This window comes from Theropithecus gelada, chromosome 15, assembly GCF_003255815.1.
Source record: "Theropithecus gelada isolate Dixy chromosome 15, Tgel_1.0, whole genome shotgun sequence".
In the NCBI taxonomy this organism is placed as follows: domain Eukaryota; kingdom Metazoa; phylum Chordata; class Mammalia; order Primates; family Cercopithecidae; genus Theropithecus; species Theropithecus gelada.
This window is the reverse complement of record NC_037683.1, coordinates 4849794-4870007: the sequence shown is the minus strand read 5'-3', so window position 1 is coordinate 4870007 and position 20214 is coordinate 4849794. Positions and strand designations below refer to the sequence as shown.

The 20214-nt window shown below is 57.3% G+C and overlaps 1 protein-coding gene across 1 annotated transcript; it reads right to left on the bottom strand.

Annotated features, from left to right (window-relative positions):
* Positions 1 to 8848: 8848 nt before the first annotated feature.
* Positions 8849 to 20004, bottom strand: MYMK (myomaker, myoblast fusion factor). Its single transcript, XM_025360451.1, has 6 exons — positions 19774 to 20004; positions 15303 to 15417; positions 14004 to 14152; positions 10659 to 10775; positions 9509 to 9929; positions 8849 to 9176 (listed from the first exon to the last, which is right to left on the bottom strand). Exons 1-5 carry the CDS (start codon positions 19906 to 19908, stop codon positions 9780 to 9782), a joined length of 666 nt encoding a protein of 221 aa, XP_025216236.1. The 5' UTR covers positions 19909 to 20004; the 3' UTR covers positions 8849 to 9176; positions 9509 to 9779.
* Positions 20005 to 20214: the final 210 nt, after the last annotated feature.

Genomic DNA, 20214 nt, shown 5'->3' with positions numbered 1-20214 from the left:
AAAGCATTTCTAACAGTGTCTGGCAGGCACTGCGAGAGCCAGTGACGGGCGACTCAACCTCCTCTCCCTCCTTCGTGACTCGTTTTCTGATTCATGTACTTGTTACTTGCTGGGTGCTATCTGTGGGATCAGTCAGGCACTTGGCTGCCCAGAATTCTGTCCCAACGCACTGTGATGAGCCCAACAGCCAAGATCCCTGCGTGCTCACAGCTCAGGAGGCAGTGCCTAGGGGCTTGGATGGTCCACAGTGAAGACCTCCACTGGGCCACCCAGTGGCAGAACAGGGCAGGACAAAGGAGGCCGTGAGTGCAGTGGACAGCACATAGGACTCAGAGACCCCAAACCTGGGGCTGCGTCCTGGCTCTGTCAGTGCGGGTTCTCACCTGTGCGGACACTCCGTGGATCCTTGGTTTTCCAGCTGGTGAAATGGGGAAGCCAAGATGACTAAGATGCATGGTGATGAGGAAGTGGTCCCAGGTACGAGAGCCTGGTCCAGGCCCAAAGACCGTGATGGGAGTGATCATGACAGTTGGCAGGACGAAGGCACCACGGGACCCAGCATAGAAGAGCAGGTGTCTGCAGGAGGGACAAGTGGAGCTCTGGGGCCTCTGAGGCTGCCTTCTGTGCTGACATCCTTTGGTTCTGCCATTGTGGTTTCTGGAATGGGCTGGCAGGCCAAGGGCCAGAGAACGCCCCAGTTTCCTCTGCCCCTCCTCTCCCACCTCTGGAAGGCTCAGGCAGCCAGGGCCGGTGGTCTGAGGCTGCAGCTTCCCGGAGCTCCAAGCCAGCAGCAGACGCTTATCAGCCTGCTGTGGTGGGGGCGGGGGGGTGGCGAACTCTGCCCAAACGTCTTCCAGATGTGGCCGCAGCTACTCGATAGCCTGGCTCCAGCCGGGGCTCTAGGCCAGCAGGCTCCTGTTAGCCGAGCTGTTAGGAAAACAAAACCCAACGAAGGCCCAAGGGGCCCAGCTTCTCGGAAGGGAAGGGAGTGATCGGGCAGAAGCCCTGGCCAGGCCCGGCCACTGGCCCTGAGCTTGGGGTGGTCACGGCCGTCTGCTGGCTCCTCGGGGCTCCTCCTGGGGTGAAACTGGGCCCCCTGGGCTAAAGGGGTATCCCTGTGAGCAGGATGCAGCTTTTGTCTCTTTTGCTTCTCCACAGTGTGTGCGGGTGGGGTTGTGGGGGCCATGCCCCTATCACCCTAGACAGGATGGCAGCTTAACAACGTGGTACAGTTTGCTGATGAGACTGAGGGGCCCGTGCACCTCTGCTGCCTTCCTGGCCCCAGGCGGGACTGAACCCAGGCCAGGTTCTCAGTGGCGGGGTGGGTGGGGCTGGTCCTTTCGCTTGTGTTGTTCCCTTGGATGGCCCTGGCAGGATAAGCAGGTGTCACTGCTAGAAGTTTTGGGGGGGTGAAGGGCCTTGCCCAAGGTCACACAGCCCCAGGGTGGGTACTCCAGAGCCAGTTCCTTTCCGGCTCATGGCCTGCTCCCGCCTGCGGCCGGTGCGCAGGTCAGCGGGGTCAAGGCCGTCTTCTGTGGTCACTGACTAACTGTTTTTGCATGTGGACTCGTCAGGGAGGCATAAACCTGCCCTTGCCAAGACAGATATGGAAAAATCCACTCATCCATTCATTTGACAAATATTTGTTAAGTGCCTGCCTACGGCCCGCCAGGCGGAGCGCGGGAACGCGATGCTGATCGAGACACTCCCAGCCTGGGCCGAGCTTCCAGGCTTCATGGGAGCACATCCGCCCCTGGCCTGCTGGGCATGGTCTTGGCCTGTGCAATGTAGGCTGGGCCCTGAGCGACGGCTCTCCCGCCACCCCCGTCGTGCAAAGGCTGCAGGGGAATGAATGACTAGGCAAGTGGGGGTGACCTTGACTCTGTGTGGCTTTAACAAGCAAGCCGGCTGTCCAAAAGCTTTGAGCTATGATTGCTGGCAACAGTTTGCCTCAATATCCCTCCCACACCAGGGCAGCTCCCTCAGGCTGGGGGCCATGGCTGAGAACTGCAGGAGGGACACATGTCCCAGGCACCACCAGTGACCGGTGACTGGACTTTGCACCACGGGAAAACCAGCTGGGGGACTGGTGGGCCCCCAGCGAGCTGCTGATGCCACCTTCGCTCTCCCAGCGCCTCCCTCCTCCCCACACTCCTGCCTGGTGGGCTTGGCTCCCTCCCAGTGGGCAGCAGCCTTCCGGGTCTCTTTCTGCCACTGCCCACCTCTTCATGGAAGCCAGACCCCACTGTCAGGCTCCCCCATCTAAAACCCTCACATCCTCAGGACCTGCCCACGGACGCCCACCTTTGCAGTTCCCAGGCAAACCCCATTAGATCTTTCTCCCTCTCCCTGGTCCATTGGCCCCTTCTCCTTCGGGTCTCCCAGCAGCACCCGCACTGGGCAGCCTTTCTGACCAGCACCTCACTCCCCCGACCCCCTGCAATGGCTCAGTTCTGGGTCTGCCTTCCCCATCAGTCTGTGCGTCATCGGAAGGCAGAGCCCGGGTCTGCTGGACTCGTGTGATTCCTTGGGGTTGGGAAAGCTGTGCGGTACATGGAGACACTCAGGAAGGGGTGACGTTTAAGCTGGACCCTGGGTCCGAGCCCCCTGTTTCCTGCTGTTTCAGGTCAGGTGTTGGGGTGCCACAGAAAGCCCAGGACAGAGCTGGTGATGTGACACAGGGCACGATTCACCTGAGATGGTTGGAGGGGAAGGGTCGCCTGTCAGTACTTCACACGCAAGGCCACACCACGAGGCCAGCCTGCGTCTGCCTCCCAAGTCCTGCTCATGGGCTCAGTTGGCCACAAATCCTCCCCCTTGAGGGAGGGCAGGAGAAAAGCCCAGCAAAGTCACCTTTTTCCTCCGCCTTTGGCCACAGGTGACCATGAACACAGGACAGACACACCCCAGACTCAGTCCATCTCCCTGTCCTGGGACAGAAGCCAGCAACGGACACACGGTCTCCTGCTGGCACCGTTCTCTCCACGTGGGCAGTGGTGGCGTTCTTGCTGCCCCGATGGGAAGGGGACAGCAGATCTGGGGAGGTTCAGGGCACAGGGCCATGGCTAGACTCAGAACCATGGAATGAAGAAGCCATCATAGACATGGCCCGAGAGTTGGGCATCTGCAGGCTCACACGGTTCAGTCCACTTTGCTTTTCTAGTTTCAGTCTCCAACTTCCAACCTTCCTCTTCCAGGCAGCCTTCCTCCCTTACTTTCTCAATCCATAATTAATTCCTGGGCACTTGGTATGAAGCAATTTGTTTCCTTGGCAAATGTGGGTATTTGGTTCCTTAACTGCAGTGAATACTCCCTGATGGTAAGGACAGATACCCCTGTTAAAGTCTAGAGATTTGACTGGGCACGGTGGCTCATGCCTGTAATCCCAGCACTTTGGGAGGCTGAGGCTGGCGGATCATGAGGTCAGGAGTTCGAGACCAGCCAACATAGTGAAACCCCGTCTTTACTAAAAATACAAAAATTAGCCATGCATGGTGGCACACGCCTGTGGTCCCAGCTACTTGGGAGGCTGAGGCAGGAGAATCGCTTGAACCCGGGAGGCAGAGGTTGTGGTGAGCCAAGATTGCGCCACTGCACTCCAGCCTGGGCAACAGAGTGAGACTCAGTCTCAAAAAAAAAAAAAAAAAAAAAATATATATATATATATATACACACACACACACACACATATATGTATATATATATTCATTTTTTTTGCCCTTGACCAATAATAATGAAAATAATAATGATTGCCATAAAAAAAAGTCTTTTAAAAAATACTGTGCTGGATGCTTTGTAGTAAATGTGTCATTTAATCTTAACAGCATCCATACGAGGCAGGCACTATTACAAAAGGGGAAACCAAGGCCAAGAGAATGCAGGGAACTTGCCTGAGCTCATAGAAGGAGAGCTGGGGTCCTGACCCCCACCTGCCCCATCTGCCTCCTGCCTCTTCTGCCCTTTAAACTCCCTTGACACCTTTCCAGCCAGCCAGCCACTGACTTAATTTACTCAAAGGGACCTGCATGGTCGGCAGGGTGGCGGGGCTGAGGCTGCTGTTCCCATTCACAGGTGGGGAATCCGGATGCAGAGCTCGGCAGAAATAGCCCCAAGGTCATCTAGACATGGAGAGGTGGCCTGGCAGGGGGCCCCAGGGCTGCACGCACTCTGCTGCCTCTCACCACCTTAGGCTGCTAGCTTTGGTAACCAGCTCACCGGCAAAGGAGATTTACACCCCGGGGCTTCCTGCCGACTCTGCAGAAACATCCCTTGCCCCCCTCCTCCTCCTCCTCCATGTCCTCCCAGCCAAGCCCCTGCGGCTGAGACCAGGGTGAATTCCTTTCCCGGAGTCCAGTGTGTGCTTGCCCTAACTACAATCCCAGCCCCGACAGCAGGACAGTCTATGAAGTAGATGGGGAGCTGTAAAGCCTTTTTAAAAGGGGCAATAAAAGTTTTGGGTTTCAGATCGTCTTACTGGAGAAGAGAATAACAGAGACAGGAAATTTCAGTAGCAGACACGACAAAGGCCACAGCACGTAGACTGCCCTCAGACAAAAAAACGCCTCCGCTTGTGCAAACAGAGGACGGCCTGGCGGGGGGCCCAAGCACTGCCCCGTGCCGTGCCAGCCTCACACCAGCTGCGGGGAGGTGAAGGTGCCTGTTCTGTTTATGTTGCTGTTAAGTGTTTAGAATCGGTCTCCGCGTTGGTGCTGCCCGAGGTGTGCCGCACTCTCCCCTGAGCTGGGCTCTTGCTATGTGTGCCAGGAGGGGGCACAGGCGTGGGCAGGCCGGGGCCAGGGCATGGGGCTGGGGTGTGGCTGACCCTGGCACTGTGATGGGTGAGGCCCAGACTGCTTCTGCTCCTAGGTTCAGGGAGGCTGTTGCCGGGTGTGTGCCCACCCATCCCCCCAGAGTGGGAAATGATCCAGCCAGGGAAGCACATGGCCATTCAGTCACCAAGAGTCCTCAGAGCTGTCCCATCCCTTTTGTTTCCAGCAGATGCACCGTCCTGTGAAGTAACCACCAGCCACATGGACAGGGCTGCCTGATCAAACAAAAAACTCTGGGTTAAACTCGATTTCAGATACGTGATGAATCATTTTTTGGTGTAGGTGTGTCTCATGCAAGTCTCTCTCCAGTAGCTCACCGGGTTTATGCTATGTGAGCATCTGCTATAGATCTGGAATTGAAACGCAACTGGGCGTCCTGGATTTCATCTGCAATGCCACCCATGTGACTTTTTTATTTTTTTATTTTTTTTTATTTTTAGTAGAGACGGGGTTTCACCGTGTTAGCCAGGATGGTCTTGATCTCCTGACCTCGTGATCTGCCCACCTCGGCCTCCCAAAGTTCGGGGATTACAGGCGTGAGCCACCGTGCCTGGCCAGATCCATGTGACTATTTAAATTTAAACTATTTAAAATGAGCTGACCCGGCGCGGTGGCTCAAGCTTGTAATCCCAGCACTTTGGGAGGCCGAGACAGGCGGATCACAAGGTCAGGAGATCGAGACCATCCTGGCTAACACGGTGAAACCCCGTCTCCACTAAAAAAAAAATACAAAAAACTAGCCAGGCGAAGTGGCGGGCGCCTGTAGTCCCAGCTACTCGGGAGGCTGAGGCAGGAGAATGGCATGAACCCGGGAGGCGGAGCTTGCCGTGAGCCGAGATCCCGCCACTGCACTCCAGCCTGGGCGACAGAGCGAGACTCCGTCTCAAAAAAAATAAATAAAATAAAAATGAGCTAACATTTAAAGATTCAGGTTCTTGGTTGTACCAACCACTTTGCAAATGCCCAGGCACTAGGCGTGTCAGGCAGCCCAGAGCTTCCCCACCACTAAAGCAAGTCCTCTTGGCCAGTGCTATCTGGGGACTCCTAGTGACATCTAGAACTACTTTTCCAAGCACTGGACTCACAGTCTCCGGGTCTCCCGATCAGGGCCGGGGAGAGGGAGTTCTGGCTGGGGCGGCCTTGGAGGCCCTTTCTCAGATTCCAGGGACACGACACCCTTGGGGCTGGTAGACACAGGGATTCAGAGGTGTTTGTATCGGCAGGCCACGATGTTTCTTTCTTGTCATCTTGCAGCATTGGGGTGACCATTCTTGGTGTCAAGGGAGCAGGGTGGCCCCCTCCTGGGTACTCCCTACCTGGCTCCCTGGTCAAAGCCCCCAAGATGTCAAAGTAGGCCATGGTGCCCGAGGCCACGGGAGGGAGACACAGCTGGGGGGACTGGCAAGATCCTGGCACCGTCTCCCACCCAGCAGCCACCATCCCAAGCTGTCTGACATCCCTGGCCCTCGGTGTCCTTATTAGCAAATTGGGCTCAGGACTGTGGCCTGGGGCCCCCGAGGGGTTGCCTGTGTAGAGGAGGGGGCTGCCCCTGTCGGGAGGGGCGAGGCTGGGCCTGGAGCCCGGGAGCCTGCAGCGGTGGGCAGGGACTGAGGGCTGGAGCGCGCCTCCTAATTGTCCGTGACTTACAGACTTGGCCAGGCTCCGGACGGCCTTCGTAAATCGCTGCAGCGAGGAGCCTGCCAGTGTGACCCTTCGTGCTTGGCAGGGCCCTCGCCGCCGCCCTGCTCGGAGTGGCCTGCCGCCTCCAACTTTCCATGTGCTGCTGCTGCGGGGCGGGAAGGGGGGGTGCTGGCTGCTAGCTGTGGCGGGGAGGGAGGTGGGGTGGCCACCGTGCAGGTGCCTGCTTCTGCAGGGATGTCCAGGGCTCTCCAGCTGCGGGGCCCCCAGAGCCTGTCCCCTACAATACCTGGTGTGAGGCTCATGTGGTCTCCACACGGGGCCAGAGGGGAAGACACCGGCTCAAGGACGCCCTGTCTTTTCTCTGTGTATGCAGCGTGTGTGGGTGTATGGAGTGTGTACATGTGTGCACGTGCATGTGTATGTGTGGTGTATGGAGTGTGTACGTGTGTGCACGTGCGTGTGTGTATGTGTGTTGTGTGTGGTGTATGGAGTGTGTACATGTGTGCAGGTGCGTGTGTGTGTGTGGTGTATGGAGTGTGTACATGTGTGCACGTGTGTGTATGTGTGTGGTGTATGGAGTATGTACGTGTGTGCAGGTGCATGTATGTGTGTGGTGTATGGAGTGTGTACGTATGTGCATGTGCGTGTGTATGTATGTGTGGTGTATGGAGTGTGTACATGTGTGCACGTGTGTGTATGTGTGTGGTGTATGTAGTGTGTACGTGTGTGCAGGTGTTTGTGTGTGTGTGTGGTGTATGGAGTGTGTACATGTGTACACGTGTATGTGTGGTGTATACAGTGTGTACATGTGTGCACGTGTGTATGTGTGGTGTGTGTGGTGTATGGAGTGTGTACATGTGTGCATGTGCGTGTATGTGTGGTGTGTGTGGTGTATGGAGTGTGTACATGTGTGCAGGTGTGTGTATATGTGGTGTGTGTGGTGTATGGAGTGTGTACATGTGTGCACGTGCATGTGTGTATGTGTGGTTTATGGAGCGTGTACCTGTGTGCATGTGCGTGTATGTGTGGTGTGTATGTGTGGTGTGTGTGGTGTATGGAGTGTGTACATGTGTGCTCGTGTGTGTGTGGTGTGTATGTGTGGTTTATGGAGTCTGTATATGTGTGCATGCGCATGTATGTGTGGTCTGTGGTGTATGGAGTGTGTACATGTGTGCATGTGTGTGTATCTGTGGTGTGTGTGGTGTATGGAGTGTGTACATGTGTGCACATGAGTGTGTGGTGTATGGAGTGTGTACATGTGTGCATGTGTGTGTATGTCTGGTTTATGGAGTGTGTACATGTGTGCACGTGCATATCTGTGGTGTATGGAGTGTGTACATGTGTGCACGTGCGTGTGTGTATGTGTGGTGTCCTCAGGCGGACTGGAAGCCCACAGAGGCAGCGCCATGACTGCCCCCCAACCCCAGGTCAGGGCACAGAAGTTGGGTGTCTTTGGCCCTATAATGGGGACACACAGGACATGTCCCTGCCCCCCTGTTGGGTGGATGGGCTTGGAGCCCTGGATGCCGGAGCCTCAGCTTGCTCATACCCTGAGGGCTGGGGAGAGAGCACCAGCCGTGGGCTGCCCTGTATTCAAAGAGTCCAGGGCCAGGAAAGGGCTGAGCTTGGCTGTCCTCTGTGCCTGCCCTTCGAGGCCAGGAGGGACGCCGGGTGAGGAAGGGGCAGGCCAGGGACCCCTGAGACTTGGGGGATGCCAGGCTGTCAGGCAGGGCAGCAGATGGGGTCACCAGGCCAGGGAGTCAGAGCAACCGTATGGGGGAGGAGCCTAGAGGGTGGCCCTGTCCCCAGCCCAGGAGTTGAGCCAGCTCTCTCCCAGCCCTGGAGGCGAGCAGGGGGTGACTCTGGGACAAATCACCGCCCTCTTTCCATGGGCAGTGGACCTGGGCAACCACTCCCAAGCCGGTGGCACCGTCTGGAAACACAAACAGGCCCCAGACAGGTGTAGGTAACTTCCTGCCTGACAGATGGGCCTGGAATCGCTGGGTGCCGGGGGACGCAGGTTGTGAGGTGATGTCTGGGACCTGCTGCCACCACCCCCGCAGTCCTTCACAGACAGGACCGCCCACCGCACAGCAGGGAGGCCCAGCCGAGGGAGCCCAGCATTTGGGCCCTGCAGCTTCTGCTCACGGGCACCGCACCCAAACCCATCACCTTTCCACGCTGGGGACGGCGTGCAGGGCTAAAAGCCAGCATGTGGGTGCTGAGGACCAGAAGCGGTGCTCACACCTCCCACACCACCCACTCTAGAGAGGCAGCCCCCGTTCCGGGCCCTGAACAAGCTTTTGGTGGGGGTAGGATGACGCTTGGCTGAGTCTTGTTTTAAGGGTTAGGATGTATATAAAGTGTCTGGGACGCAGTGAGGTTGATACATTGAGGCACTTCTTATTGGTTATAATTATGAAAACGGCTTGATTCAGGGATCCAGCAGAAGGGGTGGGGCCAGACTGGCCTGGGCCAGGGATCCAGCTGGCCCCGCTGGCCCCAGCTTCCTAAATGGGGTTGCTCGGAGCCTGAGGACACAGGACAGAGATGGTGATAGCAGTTCCCAGGAGAAAACTGAAGACATGGGAGCCCCCCCGTCATGGCTGGCACCCAGCTGGGACTCCTGGGCCGCTGGCCAGCAGTGGGGTGGGCTGACGCCAGACCTAGGGCTCCACCAGACACGCCAATGGGTCGTGACAAGACCTGGGAGGAGGCCGGGCGCGGTGGCTCAAGCCTGTAATCCCAGCACTTTGGGAGGCCGAGACGGGCGGATCACAAGGTCAGGAGATCGAGACCATCCTGGCTAACACGGCGAAACCCCGTCTCTACTAAAAACACAAAAAATTAGCCGGGCGAGGTGGCGGCGCCTGTGGTCCCAGCTACTTGGGAGGCTGAGGCAGGAGAATGGCGGGAACCCGGGAGGCGGAGCTTGCAGTGAGCTGAGATCTGGCCACTGCACTCCAGCCTGGGGGACAGAGCGAGACTCCGTCTCAAAAAAAAAAAAAAAAAAAAAAAAAAAAAAAAAAAAAAAAGACCTGGGAGGAGAACATTCTTATCTGTCCAGCTTGGTCCTGCTGCTGTGCACCCCGTCACAACGGAAGAAGCGGGTTCTTAAGAAGCATTTAGTGCAGTGTGATGGGCCCTTCACAGACCCCCGGGGGCCTCTCAGGGTATGCAAGAGATGTTTCTCCTGGATGCTCTGGGGCAGGGAAGGACAGCAGGAGCTGCAGGAGGAGAAACTGTCTGGGACTCTGGCCAAGCGTGAGCTGGGGAGGGCAGGGGCTCAGAGCCGGGCTGGGCGCAGCATCAGACACAAGCACAGCACAGGGTGGAGCAGTCCAGCTTGGCCGGGGCCCCCGGGGCTCCAGCCTTCTTGTTGACCTTGGGCAGCAGCAGAACAAAGGACATGGCCAGGGCACAGTGGTAGAAGCTGTGGACATAGGTGTAGTCCCAGTCCTGCGGGGGGCAGGCGATCAGTCTGGGGCCTCAGCCCCTCCCCAAGGCTCCTCCCTCTGCAAGACCCAGCCGAGCCCCTCAAGGCCCGCGCCTCTTCCTGGGCACTGGGACACCTGCAGGAATCCTCCCCCACGGTCGCGCTCACGGTGGCCTTTCTCTCCACCTAACCCCAGAGCAGTGAAGGCCTGTACCATTCTCCAGGCTGCACTCCTTCCTTCCTCCCCATCCCTTCTCTCTGCTGTCCTTCTCTTCCTCCATCCTTCTCTCCTTCCTACCCTCCCTCCCTTCCTCCATCTCCCCTCTTTTCTCTCCTTATCCCTCTTCCCCTGCTCCTCCCTCCCTTCTCCACTTTCTCCCTCCTTCCTTCCCTGTCTCCTCCCCTCCCTCCCTCCCTCCTCCAGGTGTCGGACACCTGCCCTAGGCATTGGGCACCTGCCCCAGGCCTCTCTCAGGCTGTGCTGCCATCTGAGATGCCAGCTTTCTGTAGGCGGCCAGCTTTGGTCTCTGTGTGGCCTCCAGGTCCACACAGGCCATGGTGCTGGCGGTGCCGGGGACGGCAGTGCCCCCAACATAGCTCTGGGAGGGGTTAGTGAGCAGGGACTAATGCCTGACTTCGGCCTGGGGCTGTCAGAGTCCCCCCAACGTGGGCACAGCCCTGGTTTCCCAGCTGAGCAGAGCCACGCCAAGTGGGCTCTGGGGCACAGGACACCTCCCCGCTGGGCTTGGTACCTCAAAGAAGAAGCGTAGCATCAGGGCCAGCGCCCCGAAGCAGAGGCCGGGGCCTATCTGCTGGGTGTAGACGCTCTTGTCTGGGTACAGGCCCTTCTTCTCCTTCATCTTCTGCAGCTGCGGGGACAGGAGGCCACAGCAAAGCTTTCAGGTCACAGCACTCGGGAACGCCCCTTCCCAAACCAGCCCGAGAGCCGGCCCTGCACAGGCTCACCCCAGCCCTCTCCCGGCAGGAGAGGAGGCTCAGGAGCCTCCTGCCGCACCCAGCCTCAGATGGCTTCTGCTGGACAGGGCCCTTCACGGTGGGACCCACCAGAGACCCCACACTGGATGGCTGGGAAGGGAGCCTCCGGGCCATGTGCCCCGTGAGGACCCCGCTGCCCTCCCGCCTCTTTGGGATGTGACAACGCCACCCTTGCATGTCTCCTCTCTGCCGGAGGGGAGCCCCAGAGGGACTAGACTCCATAATTGCTTACCAAGGAAGGTACTGGACCTGCCAGCCCAGTGTGGCCCATGGGAGTGGCACTTGTGGTGGTCCCTGAGCCACGGACAAGCATCGTTTGCTTTCCTAGTTAAAGGACCTATCTCAGTCCTCATTAGACACACTTGGCCAGCACCGCTTCTCAGGTCCCAGTGCTTAGGAAGGCTCACGTGGCCGTTTCCGCTTAGAGAGGGGTTTGCATTCCGAGGAAGATGCGGGAAGGGTGGGGCCACATCCCTGGGACCCGCCTTGTGTTTTCTAGGCCACTTCACGTGGAGTCTATTTGGGATTTGCAAGGGCAGTTTTTTCCTGGAATGAGGGCGGATTTTTCTCCCTGAGCCTGGTCCCCTCTTGGGAGGGGCTGGGGAACGACAGCCTTGTGGAGGAGGAAGGAGGGAGGGTTGGGTGTTGGCGGCCTCAGAGTGGGGCCAGGCCCATGGGGTACACTCAGGAGGCTTTAGATTTCAGTGGGATAAACTGTCAGACACACAGCGTGTGGCACAAGCGCCTGGGGGTGGGGGCAGCACCCCCTAACTGCACCCATTGCTGAGTGGCCTATGCAAAGAGCACGAAGAGCCTTATGCTGGGTCAGGTCAGGTTTCGCCACCCAGTGAATGATGAATTGATGCCTGGCTTTCCGTTTTCTGGAATTCCACTGCCAACAAGGAATTGGGCACCTGCAGTCGCGCAGTAGCGTGAAGACAGCTGGACCGTGTGACCCTGGCTGCAGTGACCACGGCTGCCAGCCCACCTCGGGCCGGTCCTGCAGTGGTAACACCAGGGAGAAGGGAGGTGCCTGCCCCAGGTCACGCAGCGGGCCTGGCACTATTGAAAGGGCGCCATCACCCAACCCTCCCTCCCTCTTTCTCCAGGACTGTCATTGCTCTACCCCTCCCAAGAGGGGACGAGGCTCAGGGAGAAAAATCCACCCTCATTCCAGGAAACAATTGCCCTTGAAAATCTAAAATAAACTCCACAATAAATGGTCTAGAAAACAACAATTTGAGTCCCAGATGCGGGGAGGTGGGTGGCCCATCTTGGGCTCCTGTGGCCGGATCTGCAGTCTGAGGGCCTTGGCAGTCTCGTGGCTCTTGGTGGGAAACCCACCAGTGAATTCTCTTCTGGCCAATCACAATGCAGCCCAGTTCAGACCTGGCCAAGACCAGCGGGAGGAGCAACCTTCGGGGGCAGAAGGAAGGGAGAGGTGGGTGGCCAGGGCCCAGGGCCCCAGCACGCTCCTTGCCGCCACCCACCTTGGTCCAGGCCACTGATGCCCAGCGCTCCCTCTCTCCCTGCCAGGCAACTCCCAGGGGCCTTCTGGGTCAGCCCAGGGTTAGCTCTGCTTCCTCAAGTTGGAGACAGAAAGCAGATCCTCTGTCTCCTGCTCAAAAAGTCAAGTCCAGCCAGGCACGGTGGCTCACACCTGTAATTCCAGCACTTTGGGAGGCCAAGGCAGGCAGATCACCTGAGGTCAGGAGTTCAGGACCAGCTGGGTCAACATGGTGAAACCTCATCTCTATTAAAAATATAAAACTTAGCTGGGCATGATGGCGGGCGCCTGTAATCCCAGCTACTCAGGAGGCTGATAATCACTTGAACCTGGGAGGCGGAGTTGGCTCCATTGCACTCCAGCCTGGGTGACAAGACAGAAACTCCGTCTCAAAAAAAAAAAAAAAAAAAAGTCAGGTCCTGGCCCAGCCACTGCCCTACCATAATGTTCTGTTAAGTTGCTGAGGCCTCCATGCCTTAGTTTCTTCATAGGCCAAATGGCAAATCAGTTCTGTGCTCCTTGGCTGTGGGGAGGATTGGGACACGTTTTGCAAGCTGCCTGCCAGAACTCGATTGCTCTCCTCACAGCCGTGGGCCCTCCTGCACTGACAGCTGCTCTCTGGCTTGCTGGGTACCCTGTGGTCCTGACTGGGGCTGGCAGTGTGGCTGGGGTGGACCAGGCCAGGTCCTCTCATAGCACTTGAAGCTGGGACCCTGAGACTTCAGGTGGCATCCAAAGAGGTGAAATGTAGCAGACGGATGTTCAGGTAGTGCCTCGGTTGCTGCAGGCCTAGAGGGCAGGCTCAGGCTGAAGCCTGCTGGCCCCCCAGGTCTGCGAGACCCCTGCAAAGGTGAGCTCCCTCCTGTTCTGGGGTCCCAGGAGATGCCCTGGGTCTATTCTGCCCTAGGATCCCTCTTTAGCTTGGGCGAGTTTGAGTGGGGTTTGGTCCTGAGCCAGGAGGGCCTTGATAGGACGGAGGGAGCAGGGAGCACTGAGGACTGTGTGAGGGCCTCATGGGTGCCAGAGCCTCGCTGCTCTGCAAGAGGCTGTCTGTGCTAGAAGCTCTGGCCCAGGCTTCCTCACTGTCATACCACACTCTCCCTCCTGGCTAGAGCCAAGTCAAGGCTCACCCCCTCCAGGAAGTCTTCCCAGATTACCCCAGGCCATTTTCCAAGTTAATGTCGCATCTCTAAAGCAGCTGTAGTAAGAGTGATGATGAGAGTGATAATAAATAGCTCCTATGTGTGGAGCACATTGGAAGCCAGGCTGCATGCCAGAACTTCAGGTGCCTGAACCACCCCATGAGACAGGCAGGGGGCTGTAATGACAACACCTGCTTTACAGGTACGGGCATGGAGGTGAGAGGTTGGGTAACTGGGGCTCAGTCTGGAGCTGGTGAGTACAGACAAGAGTCACCCACTGCACAGCCGGAGCACCTGATGGCCATTTTCTATGTGTTTTCACTGAATTCCTGCATCTACCCATTTGCCTGTGAGGCAGGAGGTAAACGAAGATCCAAGGCAGGAGGAGTCAGACAGGGGAGAGGTGACGGGCCTCCTGGGTCCCCGTTCATGGAGGCTCACACAGTACGCACCCACTTTGCCGCAATGATGAGGATGGCTGTGCCGATGGGGCCTGAGTATACCCCGTAGCCCCAGCGGTCGTGGTAGATCCTCACAGCAATGGTCAGGACGCCGAACATCACAAATGTTGACCTCTTGGGCTCATCGAAGTCGGCCAGTGCTGGAGGGGCCAGGGAGACACTGGGGGAGGTGAGTGGTCCCTCTCGCTCCTCCTGGCTGCCCCCCACCCCGCAGCCCCCAGGAGGCAAACTGTAGGTACCCTCTCTTGGCATTCCCTCAGCCAGCGAGACCCTGAGGCCCAGCCTGGTCATTGAGGAGGTCTGAATTCCAGCCAATTTGAGAGGACAGGCAGCCTGCTGCTTCCCCCATGGACACAGCAGCTTGGATGGTGCTCCCAGCACCTTGTTTTAATAAATAGACCACAGCTAGTTGTGGTGGTTCAGGTCTACAATCTCAGTAGTGCTTTGGGAGGCTGAGACGGGAGGATCGTCTGAGACCAGGAGTTCGAGACCAGCCTGGGCAACATAGCGGGAACCCCATCTCCACAAAAAATTCGGTGGGTGTCGTGGTGCATGCGTGTCATCCCAACTACTTGTGAGGCTGAGGTGGGGGGATGGCTTGAAGCTGTGAGTTCGAGGCTGCAGGGAGCTGTGTTCATGCCACTGCACTCCAGCCCGAGTGGCAGAGTGAGACTCTGTGACTAAAAATCCATAATCACTATGCAAAGTGAATGGGATCGAATCTATCCCATAGGATCGCAGGACAAAGACACTAAGATTCACGGGAAGCAGCGAAGCCCCTCCCAGGCCTGGCTGGATGGCAGGGAGCCTTCAGGTCATGGGGACCTTGCCACAGACAACAGTAAGTGGAAAAAAAACATGGTGGGACAGGGGGCTTATGAACGGTCCTGCCTCCCAGGCTGGATATCACCCGCATGTGCGGATGTCTGTATGAAAGTCTAGGAAGCCAATTCCCTGAGCAGTGAACAGCGGTCCTCCCAGGGACGGAGCGACAGGAGGGAACACTTTCAGTTTTTCCTTTGTCTGCCTCTGCTGCTGAAATGTGTCACAACAAGCTTTTACTAAATGAGTCATTTCAAATGGATATGAAAAATCGGCATCAAGGCATTTAAGAGGTGTATATTCTTTTTCATAGTCACAACCGTGAAACCCCGACAAGGGAAGAGGTTTCTGGGGATGGGAGTGAGTGGGGCTGGAGGGCTGGGACGTGGCTGGTTTGAGGGTGGGCGTGTGGACACTGGGGAGCCGGTCCTCGTCCGCAAGGCTTGGCTGCAGGGGGTGGCCACTCACCCATCAGCGAGACCCACATGCTCAGGGCTGTTCCATAGACGCTGAAGTATTCCAGGATGTCGTGTCGCATGAAGCACAGCACAGACAAGCCGGGTCCGTTGCAGGCATGGTGGAGCTGCCGGAAAACCCACAGGCGGTCACAGCACAAAGAGGCCGGGGCTGGTCCCCGAGCCACGGCCCCCAGAGCGCCAGACCACGTGCTGGCTGCGAGAAGTCACTTCGGGGTGTCACTTAATGACTATGTGCCTCAGTCTCCCCATCTGAAAAATGGGGGTACTGCCGAGCACTCCCGCAGAGGGTGCTGTGGGGATTAATTGGCTCATGCCAGTGAGGTGTTCAGGGGCTGGGGTGTGCCAAGGGTTCACTGAATGTCACCTCAGCAGAATTCGCTCATCTGCACTGGCAGGACTGGGTGGAGACTGAGTGATCACTCAGGTGAAGCCCGCTTAGGTGGGGCGGTCTCCGGGGGAACCCTACATGGCTCTCCCTGGACCTTCAGCATCTGCGTTTCCTAGAAGCACAAAGCAGCGAGTTCATTCGCCAATCTTTGGATGTGAGGCCAGAGCCTCTCTGGGGGCTCCTTTGCTCTTCGGGGGCTCCTGGGACCTTTTCTTGCACACATTACCCCTCTGATGACTGGTCTACACTGCAGCAGCGTTTGCAGGCTCGAGTGGGCATCGGAACACCTGAGGCCTGATTTAGACACAGGTTCTGAGCCCTGCCTGAGAGTTGCTGATTCGGGAGGGCTGGGTTGAACAGAAAAACGTGCATTTTGAACAGATTCCCCGTGGCGCTGCTGCGGCTGGCAGGGCCCACGTTGAAAGCCAGGCTGCAGCTCCTGGTTTCTGTTGTCCTAATGTGGATGAAGATCTCGGAGACCCCCTCGCAGAAGCTGAACACAGCCCCCGAGGCTCGTCCATCCCTGCCCTACACTCTCGTAGTCGCCTCCCCAACACCCACTTTCATGGCAATTTTTAAAGCAAAACGCTTATAAGGGAGTGTTTTCCAAGCAGTCAACTACTTTTCTATGGAAAACAACTCTCTCTCCTTTTGCATTCGCATTTCATCATTTTAGGTAATATTTAATTACATGACATAATTATTTTGACAGGTTCAACTGGCACAAACAAGCCTGGGAACCAGCACGGGGGACTCTTGGTCAGCCCAGCTCAGCAGGAGGAGCAGGCGTGCTGGAAAGCAGCCCGTGTCTGGAGGCGACAGGGACACCACAGACGGAGCGGGGGCCCTGGGTGATCTGGGGAGCGGGCAAGTCGGGGTCAAAGTGGAGTGCTCTTACCAATGGCAATTGTACATGGCCTAAAGGGAAGGTGCACCTAGGAGGCATTAATAGAGATCCAGCATCTAAAACAAGGGAGGAGGCAGTCCTGCTTCTCTCTGTTCTTGTCAGGTTCATCCAGAAGACTATGCTGAGCTGTGTGTGGCGCACCTTTCTTGAAGTGAGACTGGCAAAGACGCGGCTAGAGGAGAGTGACCAGCAGTGGACATGACTGTTTACCTTGGGGACAGGGAAGCTTCAGGAGGGGCCTGATCAAGGTGCTTACACTTCTGTGGGAGACAGGAGTGAGGAGGACTCCGGCCCTAGGCTGTTCTCCTCTTCTCCTGGCTCCCTCCCATCCCCGACCCCAGCCCCATCACCTGCTGTCTGTGCACCTCCCTGGAGCACAGATCGTCAGGTGTGATTAAGGCATTCACTGTGAGATTCCCTTGCCCTGTCAGGAGCAGGAATGGCTCTGTCTGGTCCCAGCTGCATGGACGGCTCCCAGCATAGAGTGTTTGCTGCGTGTGTTCAGGGATGGGGAGGCCAGGCTCTGAGCAGTCTGAAGGAGAGCTGGCTCACCCAGTCTGAAGGAGAGCCTCTGCCACTAGGTCCTTGGCTCCTCCCGATGGTGGGAACTTAGCTCTGTTTGACAGGTGGGGAAAGTGAACTTCAGAGCAGCACTGACTTCCCAAAGAGGTGAAACACAGCAGTGCTTGGCACCCTGCCATCCTGCAGTGCAGGGGCAGACCTGGCCCAGCTGGGGCACTGGCGGGGTGGGTGTGGCTGGGGGCCCGGTGGGTCGGAGCTCAGTCTGACTTCACAGATGCTCCCAGTGGGAGCTCAAGTGAGTAGCTGGCAGGGGGAGCCTCCTCTGTTGTATGGGGATGAGCACACTGTCTCCGTGGGGTTTGCACCCACAGCAAGGCGTCTGGCACAGACATGGAGATTGTCATGGGAGGGGCCTGATGGGAAGGAAAGGGACGCCATGCGGACGGCAGAGCTTTGAGAGGGACTGAGTGTGGCTTTGAGGCCGGAGGACATTTGTCACGAGAGACAGCTGCCCCTGCCACTCTGGATGGGGTAGGGTGGGGCCCTTGAGACCAGTGCAGAGGCAGCTGTGGGGCCAGCCGAGGCCCAGGCAGGGAGGGGTGGCCTGGTGGGTGCTTGTGGTTTGCTGGGCTAGGTCTAACAGGAGTCTTGAGAATAAGACTCCAGCTTTTCTCCCTGTGCTAAGGCCCTGGGACCTGCAGAGAAATCCTGGCTCTGCTCTGGGCCTCGGTCTCTCATCTGTCCAAGAGGCTTCCTAGCCCTAGCCCAGGCTGGAGTCCCAGAGGAGCGAATGCAGTGGCATTTGGGTGAGTCGGGAGCTCTGAAGAGTTTGATCTCACAGTGGCACAAGTGACTCTGCCTCTCTGGGATTCGGTTTCTTCATCTGCCAAACGGGAATCAAGATCCTGGGCTTGCGGGGGAGGTGAATCAGATGCTGTGCACAGAGCCCCGCCCAGTCCCCTACCCTGGGCGCTGGATCTCGAGGTGGAGTCAGAAGCTCCAGGGCATCTGGTTCAACAACGGACCCAGCCTGCCCCAGGCCACTGTCACCCTTAGGAGCGGCACACACTGGAGGGGATGCCTTGCTCCCAGCCCACGCGCACACACTCAACTTCTGCCATTGCAGGCAAAATTGGACTTGACTAATTCAGGATGCAGGCATAACATGTGAATACACACTTGCAAACACATGTGTGAGCTCACGGGCCTCACTCGCTCAGGACTGCCTGTGTGCACTCACATGCACTTGGCATTCTTGCCTATAGAGGCCCTGCTGCTGCAGAAGGAGGCTGTCTGGGGAGAGGAGGTGGAGTTTTCACAGGTTGGGCCCAGCACTGCCCCAAGAAGGAGGCTAGTGGGATGCTTGCCTCCCCGGAGCAGGTGTTGTGCTGGGGATTGGGCTGTCATTGAAGGAGGGGTCTGATGGAAGGTGAGCAACGAAGGTTTCGGGAGAGCAAGAGGTGGGGCACCACTTGTAGGAGTCCAGCAGTGAGGGCATGTTAGCGGAATCAGAAAGACCCAGAGGCAGGAAGGCAGGGGGTACCGAGACACATAAATGATGGCTGAATGGAGAGATGGTAATAGATGAATAGCTCACAGGTAGATGAATGGGTAGATATAGAGATAGATGGAGAGATATACATAGAGAGAAGTTGGAGAGGTGGATAGACACCAGAGAGACACACAGAGAGTCAAGGGACTACAACCAGTGAGGGTGGGATCAAGAGCTTGAGAGAGAGTGAATTCCATGGGAATCGAGTTCCACAAATCAAAAGAGAACCACACAGACAGAGAAAGGAAAAAAAGAGAAACAGAGAAAACTAGACATAGAAAACCAATACGAGAAACACAGAGTGAAAGAGACCCAGAGAGAGAAGACAGGGGACACAGGGGTCCCAGAAACAGGGACCTCAGAAACAAAGACAGATGGGGTTCCAGGTGCTCCACTGAAAGACGGATAAAATCACCCAATGACAGGTACCAGGAAACAGAGAGCAGGAGAGAGCCAGAGAGAGAGAGAGAGAGAGAGAGAGAGACAGCGGAGACAGTCAGCCAGCCAGACATATAAATAGAAAGAGAAAGACGGACCCACAGAGAGAGAAGTAGGCCCCAGAAGAGGGAGAGACCAGCAGGCCCTCCTGAGCCAGGGAAGCTCCAGGATTCTGGAAATCAGACTCACTCACCCCAGCCTTCATACTCCCTAAACCCCACAGACCCTTTCCCAGGCCTGGCTTTCTCCATCCACCTCTGCTCCATCGTGGCCTGTGGGTAGAGCTGGAAGAGAGGTAGGGGGCGGAGGTGGCCCATGGGCAGCCGTGGGGGCATTGATTAGCAGCTGAGAAAAGGGGCACCCTGGAAGGGCTTACTCTCAACTCAATGGCCCTGCTCCACCCCGGGCTTGGTCTCACACAGGCAGTGATCCCAGAGCAACTTCCTGGCACAGATGGGAAAACTGAGGTCCAGAGAGGGGAAGGGACTCCCCCAGTCCTCTCTCTTCAGTCTCCAGACCCCACCTGGGCTTGCTCTTTCATTTTCAAATCACTTCTGCCCATCACTCAATACAAGAACGCTGTGGACAGACAGCCTCTCCTCTATCTCCAAGATGGGGCACGTGCGGGTCTTCCTCCCGGCCCCCAGACTCACCGCCACGAAGAACAGGGTGAAGAGGTAGACCATGGCCTCCATGTGGAACCGCCTCTTGGCCGCGATGCTGACAGTGGGGAGGAAGGCCAGGCTGCTGAGGGTGGGCAGGAGTAGCTTGGCCACCAGCGTCCCCATAGGCCTGGAGGGAAGCACTGGCTGGGGCGGGGTGGGTGCTGGCGCCCTGGGTCCCCAGCACAGGAGCACGAAGGGGGAAGGCCAGCTCCCTTTGGGCAGGGCTCTGATGGCAGCTGCGGGGAGCGCCCACGAGAGGGTTTAAATGCCCTGGACGGAGGCGGGGATGTGCGTGCACATGTCAAGCAACACATGGGGAGGGCTGACAGCTGACGCGCCACGTGACCAGCACTTGTCTCTGATTTTCTCTTTTCTTTTTTTGAGACGGAGTCTCGCCCTGTGGCCCAGGTTGGAGTGCAGTGGTGTGAT